A 10021-nucleotide genomic window follows, 5' to 3' on the forward strand; every position below is an offset into this window, starting at 1 on the left:
GTGCAGTGATGCGATCTCGGCTCACTGCAACCTCCACCTCCCGGGTTCAAACGATTCTCCCGTCTCAGCCTCCCGAGTAGCTGGGACTACGCCACACCAGGCTAATTTTTTGTATTTTTAGTAGAGTCGGGGTTTCACCATGTTGGCCAAGCTGGTCTCGAACTCATGACCTCGTGATCCACCTGCCTCAGCCTCCCAAAGTGCTGGGATTACAGGCATGAGCCACCGCACCTGGCTGAGATTTTTGGGTTTTTTTTTTTGTTGTTTTTCAAACTTTAGAAAGGTAATAAGGTAATTGGGTGCATTTACAGCAATATGTGACATGTGGCCCTGAGTCTGGGGCTGCACTGTAATGAGACAAATTACTGTTTCTGCAAGAACACATAGATTTTCCTGCTCAGAGGGATAATGAAGACCACATTGCGTCCATGCCCATTCAGGTGAGCTTTTACTGCCAAATGATTTTTGAATTTACTCTTGCTTTTCAGAGCATTTAGGGAATCTAAGATTGCAGAGAAGAGATTGGTAGACTTGGTCTTAGTCCCCTGGGATCTTGTCTGGGAGACCACTGCAGAAACCAGAGTTTTAGAATCTCGCGTGCAGCTCCTCGATTGCTAAGGCATGAACTTTGCATTGGAATCCTGTCTTAATGTGTCTGGGGAGGTACAAAGTGACCTATGACCATTTTTAGTATGCAGCAGCAATCACCGCTGGTTCCTGCTAGCGCCTCCAAGCTCCTGCGCTACAATATTATGACAGCATTTATTCAGGGAGGCGTGGGTGGGTTTTCCAACAAATCTGATTTAAGCTAAAAGTTCAAAGCAGTAAAATGTGCCTTCCTCATAGCACTAAGCGCTAGGGCTTACACACATGCGTCTCCTGAGGATTTGTCCTCTGTAGCGCATCCCTGCTGACCTCACTGCAGGCCCTGTGAGCTCCACAGGGCAGGGATGTTTGCTTCCTTTTACCAGTAAAAGTAAAAGCAGCTACTTTTTTTTTCTTTTTTTTGGAGATAGAGTCTTGCTTTATCACCTAAGCTGGAGTACAGTGGTGCAATCTCGGCTCACTACACCCTCTGCCTCTCAAGTTCAAGTAATTTCCCTGCTTCAGCCTCCCGAGCAGCTAAGATTACAGGTGCCCACCACCACACCCGGCTCATTTTTGTATTTTTTAGTAAAGATGGGGTTTCATGTTGGCCAGGCTGGTCTCAAATGCCTGATCTCAGGTAATCTGCCCACACTGGCCTCCCAAAATGCTGGGATTGCAGGCATGGGCCACCACGCCCAGCGAGCAGTTACTATTTCTTAAGGACATACTATGTGCCAAATGTCATGCTGGGTCCTTCACATTTTACATCATTTCATTTAATCCTTACACTCTGCAAAGACAGAATGCGTTATTTCCATTTTGCAGATGAAGAAACTGGGGCACTGAGGACGCTTGAGAGCCAGGAGTGGGCCGCAGGTCCTCTAATGCCACACAGCTGTGAACCTTGGCATCTGTTTGGCTCCCGGTATACACAGATATTCCAGTTTCTCTTGCCCTCAGAAGTAGCCGTTTCTGCTGTGCCATCTTCAGCAGGACATGCCAGCCCAGATGCTGGGTCTTGGCAGTCTTTTCAGCATAGCAGCTCTAAAAAGCGCCACTTCTTATTGTAAATCTTCCAAAAGACCCTTCCACTAATGACAGTGCCGGAACAGAGCACGTGACTTATTAGCAAGGGCTGAGGGTCAGAAAATGGGACCTTCCTGTTGGCTCTGTCTCCAGCCAGCCTGCCTGAACCTGCAGGCCGAAGTCCCTGCTGTCACCTGGTGGGATCATGTTGTTATCACCAAGATCCACTGAGTCTTCTGACTAACTCCCATTAACCCGTCAATCCAAATGGCTTAGGCGGAAGGGCTCAGTAAAGTTCTAAGTGAGTGCCTCTGGCCTCTAGTTGATACAATCATTAAACAAGAATAAGAAAAGTAAATTACTGTGTATACTTTACACAGCTCTTTAACAATATGGTCTCCTTGGTGATGGGTGAGACGTGTATAATTTTTTCCATTTTGTAAATTGAGTACAATCTTGGGAGGCCAAGGCAGGAGGATCACTTGAGCCCAGGGCTTCAAGACCAGCCTGGGCAACATAGCAAGACGTGTCTCTAGTAAAAATCAAAATTAGCTGGGTGTGGTGGGCCTTAGCCTATAATCCCAGGTCCTTGGCATGCTGTGGTGAGAGGGCTGCTGAGCCCGGGAGGTGGAGACTGCAGGGGGCCATGATTGTGCCACTGGACTACACAGCCTGAGAGACAAAGCAAGACCCTGTCTTTTAAAAAAGGAAGAAAAAAGCCCAGGCACAGTGGCTCCGGCTTGTAATCCCAGCACTGTGGGAGGCCGAGCCAGGCAGATCACTTTAGGTCAGGAGTTTAAGACCAAGTTGACCAACATGGCAAAAACCCATCTCTACTAAAAATACGGTTGGGCATAGTGGTGGGCGCCTGTAATCCCAGTTACTCAGGAGGCTGAGGCACGGGAATCACTTGAACCCAGGAGGCAGAACTTGCAGTGAACCAAGGTCATGCTACTGCAGTCAGCCTGGGCGACCCAGTGAGATTCTGTCTCAAAAAAAAAAAAAAGAAAGAAAGAAAGAAAGTAAAGGACTCTGATAGAAAAGATGTGTACAAGGCTGACTGTAATAAGCAGAGGGAAATTTAAATAAATGCTTAAAAGAGAGGCGGGTGCAGCTCCAGGGGAGTCATCCTTCCCAGCTGTTCTCTTACGTTTTCCGAGGTTTGCGTATGCCAGATGGTGAACCTGGGTAGCTGTGTCTTTCCACTCTTAAGGATGCAATCGCAGATGCCTGCAAATCTTGCCTTCTGAGCTGTCTGAATAGATGTCGCGCCAGGGACAGCAACTGCTCACTTTCCCCAGTATCCATTTTCTTCTGCAGTAATAGGAGTTTCAGTGGCGACTTGGCCACTCTGCCGCAAGGCGGGCCCTAGGACTGAGTTCCCGCTGAGGGGACGTTAGTGGCAGTGCTGTGTGAAGCTTCATGGCCCAAAAGTAGGGCTGCTGCTTTTCTCCTCCACCTCCTCCCCTTTCTATCGGCTGGGACTCCACTTTGGCAGTGGGACACCTCCTGGGCCATGTGGAGAACGGTGAGACCCTAGAGATGGCTGAGGATTGTAGAGGATGGAGCCTGTGCCCCGTCACCCTGAGGCTGCCAGACCAGCTGTGACTGCCTACGCCTTTGATAGGAGTAAACTCCCTTTCCTAGGCCACCCTCTTGGGTCATGTCACCACACCCAACTTTACTGTGTATTATCTCAGGGCTTCTTGCCATTATCTTGAGACCTGAGATTTCTCTTAATATGTTCTCAAGTACTAGGCATAACTGGGTAAAAGTAAGCCAGTATTTGAGAAAAAAAGAACATTTTTATACCAAGGAGGGATTGATTTTCAGAAGAGTAGACTTCTCTCTCTCTCCTCCCTTCCTCCAAAAAAAGAAGTTGAAAATCTCTCTTTTTTTTGAGACGCAGTCTCACTCTGTCGCCCAGGCTGGAGTGCAGTGGCATTATCTCGGCTCACTGCAACCTCCACCTCCCAGGTTCAAGTGATTCTCAAGCCTCGGCCTCCCGAGTAGCTGGGATTACAGGTGCCCGCCACCATGCCTGGCTAACTTTTGTATTTTTAGTAGAGATGGGGTTTCACCACATTGGCCAGGCTCGTCTTGAACTCCTGACCTCTCAGGTGATCTGCCTGCCTCGGCCTCCCAAAGTGCTGGGATTACAGGCATGAGCCACTGCACCCGGCAGAGATCTTAAGTTACTATACTGTCCCTGTAGCTCTCTTTCACCATGGTCCAGGGAACTGGCATTTCAGTTGGAGGAGCTATAAATAAGGGTTTTCAGCTTGAAGTCTCTGATCCAGGGCCTATTTCTCTATAGCAACAAGACCTCATGTTTCTATGAAGCTGAGTGACATTCTAGAGCCCTCTGAAGCTTCATGTATCCCTCCTCCACTTCTATAGCCACCCAGATTTCTTTAACATTTATTTATTTACTTATTTATTTATGAGAAGGAATTTCGCTCTTGTCACCCAGGCCAGAGTGCAATGGTGCAATCTCGGCTCACTGCAACCTCCGCCTCCTGGGCTCAAGCAATCCTCCTGCCTCAGCCTCCTAAGTAGCTGGGATTACAGGCACCTGCCACCACAACCAGCTAATTTTTTGCATTTTTAATAGAGATGAGGTTTCACCATGTTGGGCAGGCTGGTCTCAAACTCCTGACCTCAGGTGATCCACCCCCCTCAGCCTCCCAAAGTGCTGGGATTACAGGCGTGAGCCACCGCGCCCGGCCCTCTTTCTTTTACCTTTATGACGATCCCAGTTTCTTTGCTCTTCTCTTTTCTTTCGTCTCTCCACCTGTTTTCACCACAGTTCCTCCAATCCAGGTATTCTGGACGTGTTCACTCTTGGTAGTATTAAACAAGACGAGGGAAGTCACAAAGTTAGGCACTGTGAGTCAGTGTAAATGGAGGCCTGTAGTAATCTGGCAGAGACCTGGTGTGGGGGGTGCACAGCGGAAGAATGCCCCTGCCTTCTCCTCACGTCTCTACCAACACTCTTCCCCTTCCCCATTTCTATCCAAGGGAAATAGCAGTTTGTTTCTTTAGAGTTCAGAAAAGTGGGTCATACTTACTGAGAGATGTCATATCATGTTCCGAGGTCCTAGACTCAGAGAGTTGTCTTTTTCCCACCTCCTCTCTGGCCCCCTCATCCACATGGGTTCATGCACAAGGCCCAGGACATCCGGACAGTTCTGGCCATGTTGAGCTTTCTCTGAATTCTTTTTCATGCCTTCTCATTCTTTCCTTGTAGGAAGAACTAGACATGTATGAGAGCCCTGAAACGCATGCCCAAAGATGTTCATTGCAGTGGCATTTGTAATCCTGGAAATGCCCATCAATAGGGGAAAAGTTAAATTATGAAGTATTAGTGGTGAGACAAGACATGAAATTAGTCTGTTTGGACTGCTGTGTGAAGACGCCTTTGGTATCTTTTTTGTGTGTGTGAGGCAGGGTCTCACTCTGTCACCCAGGCTAGGGTACAATGGCATGACCATAGTTCACTGCAGCGTCAAACTCCTGGGCCCAAGTGATCCTCCCACCTCAACCTCCGAAGTAGCTGGGACTACAGGTACACACTGCCATACCCAGCTAATTTTTTTTTTTAAGAGACAGGGTCTTGGCTGGTCATGGTGGCTCACACCTGTAATCCCAGTACTTTGGGAGGCCGAGGCGGGTGGATCACCTGAGGTCAGGAGTTTGAGACCAGCTTGGCCAACATGATGAAACCCCGTCTCTATTGAAAAAAAATTAAAAAAAAAAAAAAAGAGACACAGGGTCTCACTATGTTGCCCCATCTGGTCTCAAGTGATACTCCTGACTCAGCCTCCCAAAGTGCTGGGATTGTAGCATGAGCCACTGCCCCTGGCCTATATATGTTTTTAAACGAGAAAAAGAAAGCAAGTAACATAACTCTGTGATTCCATTTCTATCAAAATACTTGCCTGTGCTCTAGAAGAAGGGGTTGAGGTGGAGTAGGAGACACCAACTTTTTATTCCAGATTGTTCTGTCCAGGGTAGATTTTCTTAGGTTATCATTAACATGTGTTTTTTAAAAAAAGCATTTTAATATTTTTAAAGTAAATACATGGCTAATTTATTAAAGAAAAATAAGTTTAATGTCCACTGATACAAAATGAAAACTGAAGGCTCTTGTACCTCAAAGGTAACTACATTTAATGATTTTTCCCTTTTTTTAAGACTGAGTTGCTCTTCTCACCCAGGCTGGAGTACAATGGCGCGATCTCGGCTCACCGGAACCTCCGTCTCCTGGGTTCAAGCAATTCTCCTGCCTCAGCCTCCCGAGTAGCTGGGATTACAGGCATGTACTACCATGCCCAGCTAATTTTTGTATTTTTCATTGAGATGGGGTTTCAGTATGTTGGCCAGGATGGTCTCGATCTCGACCTTGTGATCTACCTGTCTCGACCTCCCAAAGTGCTGGAATTACAGGCGTGAGCCACCGTGCCCCGCCACGTAACTCTATAATATTCTAAGAGGTGATATGGGGGAAAAAAACACCAGTAACTGCTTGTTTGTTAATGCACAGATATGTCTCTAGACCAAAAAGTAAACACAACCAACAATACTAGTGAGTCATTCAGTGAGGCCAGGGCTGCTTAGCGGACAGCCTGACCCTGGGTCTGACTGTGATGAAACCCTTATCTTAAAGGTTAAGTGCCCTGACCCGGGGACAATGTGAGCACAGGTGGAGGTGGTGACAGGGACATACAACCTCTGCCACAGTGCTAGAGCCTGCAGTGGGAAACTTCCATGCACCTTTTTTTTCTCTGAGAAGAAGATTGCTTCCTCCCTTTCCCCTCCCTCTTCCTCTGTCTCTAAGTTACTGAGGCAAAGATGTTAGACCACAGGGGGCCCGCTCCTGGAGAGGCCTCCCTTCCTCCCCCGTTGGTGTCTGCTCTGGTTTCACTTCACCCCCACCCCTCTCTGTTCAGGCAGGACCCAGCTTTGCGTGGTTTCCTAAGCACGCTTCAGAGTGTGGTTTCTTAGAGTTTAGACATAACTGAAAACCAAACACATACTGGGACCTACAAATCTTCTCTAAAAATAGGAAAAAATAAGATGAAGCCAGGGGTGACATTAGTTCCCAAAGGGCTGTCATAATGTCTATAACCGCCTTTTTAAGAACTTGCAGTTATGACGCAGGCGCTCACTTAAATATCCCTCCCTGTTTGGAACAGGGGTTGAGGGAGTCAGCTGGGTCTGTTTTGGGGGACACTCAGTTGCACCTCTATGTCAGGGACACATGCAAGGGCCACACTGCTGCTGAGGGCCGGGGGCTGAGGCCGACCCCACTGTGTGGCCGTCCCCGCTGCCTGCCGCCCTCAGACAGTGTCTGCCAGCTCAGCTGACATCTGGATGAGACGAGGTTCAGGGGCAAACCAAAGCAGCACAATGACTGAAGGGGTGGCATGCAGTCTTGGTGTCTTGCAGGGGCAGGGGGCAGCATCTGGTACAGGCTGCTGTAAAACCCTCTCCTTAGCCAGGCGCGGTGACTCACGCCTGTAATCCCAGCACTTTGGGAGGCCGAGGCAGGTGGATCACCTGAGGTCGGGAGTTGGAGACCAGCCTGACCAACATGGAGAAATCCTGTCTCTACTAAAAATACAAAAATTAGCTGGGTGTGGTGACACATGCCTGTAGTCCCAGCTACTCGGGAGGCTGAGGCAGAGGAATCACTTGAACCCAGGAGGCGGAGGTTGCAGTGAGCTGAGATCGTGCCATTGCACCCCAGCCTGGGTGACAAGAATGAAGCTCTGTCTCAAAAAACAAACCCTCTCCTTCGCACTTGCTGCTTCCCAAGGCCCTGAGAGCTGCATTCCCACAGCCTTGTCCCCCACCCTCCCACAGGTGTCCCCTTGGGCCCCTCACCACACCAGAGGTGCTGCTCTGGTCACTTGAAGTCCGGAAGTACAGACCCCGCCCCCAAGCACTCTGCCCTTCTGTCCCCCCAGGGCCTGTGCTTTAACAGCAGTGCCTTCGTCCTGTACCTCTCTGCTGCTGTTGTCGACGCATCTTCCGTCTCCCCTGAGAGGGACAGCCACAACTTCAACAGCTGGGCGGCCTCCTCGGTGAGTAGCCCTCCATCCCCACACCATCCTCCTCTTCCCTCTCCAAGGCTCGCCTGGGATTGGGAGGACACAGTCAGCTGCGGGAAAAAGCAGCACTGGCAGCCGTGACATTGGCAGTTGGCTTATTGGTTTGAAAATATCTCAAACTGGCAGGGGCAGGGGGCCCTCCTGGCCTGAAGTGGGAAAGGCTGGGAGACCGCTTGAGTCAAAGCCGAAGGACTGCAACGAGATAAGGATGCAAGGGAGAAAAACTGTTTCCAGCACGCTAAGAACCGTTCTACCGCCTACAATTTATTAAGTGCGGGAAGGTTGAAGAAAATGAACAGAATATGATTCTATTTAGTTTTTAAAGTGAAAACGTGTTTATGCATTGAGAATGTGTAGAAAAATATATACCAGTAAGGGTCTGTCTAGAGACAGGGATTGGGAAATGAGGGGAGTAGGACATGGAACTTCTACTTCTTTTCTTAAAAAAAAAAAAAAAAAGAGTCTTCCTCCATCCCCCAGGCTAGAGTGCAGTGGCGTAATTACAGCTCACTGCAACCTGGAACTCCTGGGCTCCAGCTGTCCTCCTGCCTCAGCCTCCCGAATAGCTGGGACTAGAACCCTGTGCTACCATGCCTGGCTAATGTTTTACCTGTTGTGTGTTTTTTTTTTTTTTTTACTTTTATGTTTGTTGTTGTTGTTGTTTTGTTTTCTTGAGATGGAGTTGTGCTCTTGTCACCCAGGCTGGAGTACAATGGTGCAATCTCCAGTCACTGCAACCTCCCCCTCCTGGGTTCAAGCAATTCTCCAGCCTCAACCTCCCAAGTAGCTGGGATTACAGGTGCTCACCGCCATGCCCAGCCTTTTGTATTTTTAGTAGAGATGGGAGTTTCACCACATTGGACAGGCTGGTCTCGAACTCCTGACTTCAAGTGATCTACCCGCCTCGGGGGAAGAGTGGGAGGCAATTAGACAGAAATGCCAAAATGATTTTGTCAAAGCTGATTGATGGTACATGAGGGTTCATTATATTCTTTACTTTTATTTCTATTTGAAGATGTCTATTTAAAAGTAGAGTGGTCAGGCACAGTGGCATATGTCTGTAATCCCAGCACTTTGGGAGGCCAAGGCAGGCAGAGTGGGTCACCTGAGGTCAGGAGTTCGAGACCAGCCTGCTTAACAATGGTGAAACCCTGTCTCTACTAAAAGTACAAAAAAATTGGCTGGGTGTGGTGGTGGGCACTGTAATCCCAGCTACTCAGGGGGCTGAGGCAGGAGAATTGCTTGAACCCGGGAGGCGGAGGTTGCAGTGAGCTGAGATTGCACCATTGCACTCCAGCCTGGGCAACAAGCGTGAAATTCCATCTCAAAAACAAAAAAAAGTAGAGCACATGGAATGACCATGACATTAAAAATCACAAGCTCTGTCAAGACTGGGCCCAAGTTAACACATAGCAAGAATGGACTAGAACTGGATGGAGGCTGCCCCATTAATTAAGAAGGGCCAGCATTTTCCTGCTCCCTGTTCACACCACACACACCATGTGGGCTCACTGCTTACTCCTGCCCACTTGACTCATTTCTGTGAACTGACACTGTAGCCATCCGAGGTTGAACCCTGACCTAGATTGCCTGTGCTGAATTAGAAATGGTACACTTCTCTCAGATGCACTGCTGCTATATTTACTCCTACGTGAGCTCCCTGAGGTTATCTGAGCAAAACGACAGGCTTTCAGATGTTCCCCAAAATCAAAACAGCATCGCCAGAAACCATTTGAGAAGAATAGTAGTTGAGTCAATAAAGTAGTTTTAGATGGCGAGCTCATGATTCAATGCAGGTGAAATGATAACTTTTGCTAATTGGGATGTACCCTAAACCCCACTTCTATTATGTTTTGTGTTTTCTCCAGTTCTTTGCCTTCCTGGTCACCATCTGCTACGCTGGAAATACATATTTCAGTTTTATAGCATGGAGATCCAGGACCGTGCAGTGATTTATCATTTTGATAATTAAACGGAAAAAAAAAAAGAATCCCACTGTAAAAACAGCTGAAGGTATAATGTATATTCATAGAGAATTGTATTTAACTAATGTTTTTTATATACTTAAATTTGCTCACAAATTGTGGTTTGTTGCAATTAAACTAGATACTTATTTGCAAAGTGTTGTAGCTTATACTGAACTCTTAAGTATCTTATTAATGTCTTCATAGATCCTATTTTCTTAGACAATGTTTAAATAGATAAATTGCTAATATTGAGAATGTGTCAAGTTTGTAAACCCAACTTTTAAGATGCCAGAATCTTTTTGGATTAAATATTGCAAAACCCCA

At 47.7% G+C, this 10021-nt stretch overlaps 1 protein-coding gene across 1 annotated transcript in view; it reads left to right on the forward strand.

Annotated features, from left to right (window-relative positions):
- The window catches only part of CMTM8 (CKLF like MARVEL transmembrane domain containing 8), a 38858-nt gene extending 28837 nt beyond the window's left edge, over window positions 1-10021 (forward strand). The window contains exons 6-7 of the mRNA XM_032260446.1: window positions 7587-7703; window positions 9599-10021. Of these exons, the coding sequence (XP_032116337.1) occupies window positions 7587-7703; window positions 9599-9682 (201 nt within the window). The 3' untranslated portion in view covers window positions 9683-10021. The remainder of the gene's footprint in view (window positions 1-7586; window positions 7704-9598) is intronic.

The sequence above is a fragment of the Sapajus apella genome, unplaced genomic scaffold (genome assembly GCF_009761245.1).
Source record: "Sapajus apella isolate SASKATOON/1434 unplaced genomic scaffold, GSC_monkey_1.0 scaffold4, whole genome shotgun sequence".
Lineage (NCBI taxonomy): Eukaryota > Metazoa > Chordata > Mammalia > Primates > Cebidae > Sapajus > Sapajus apella.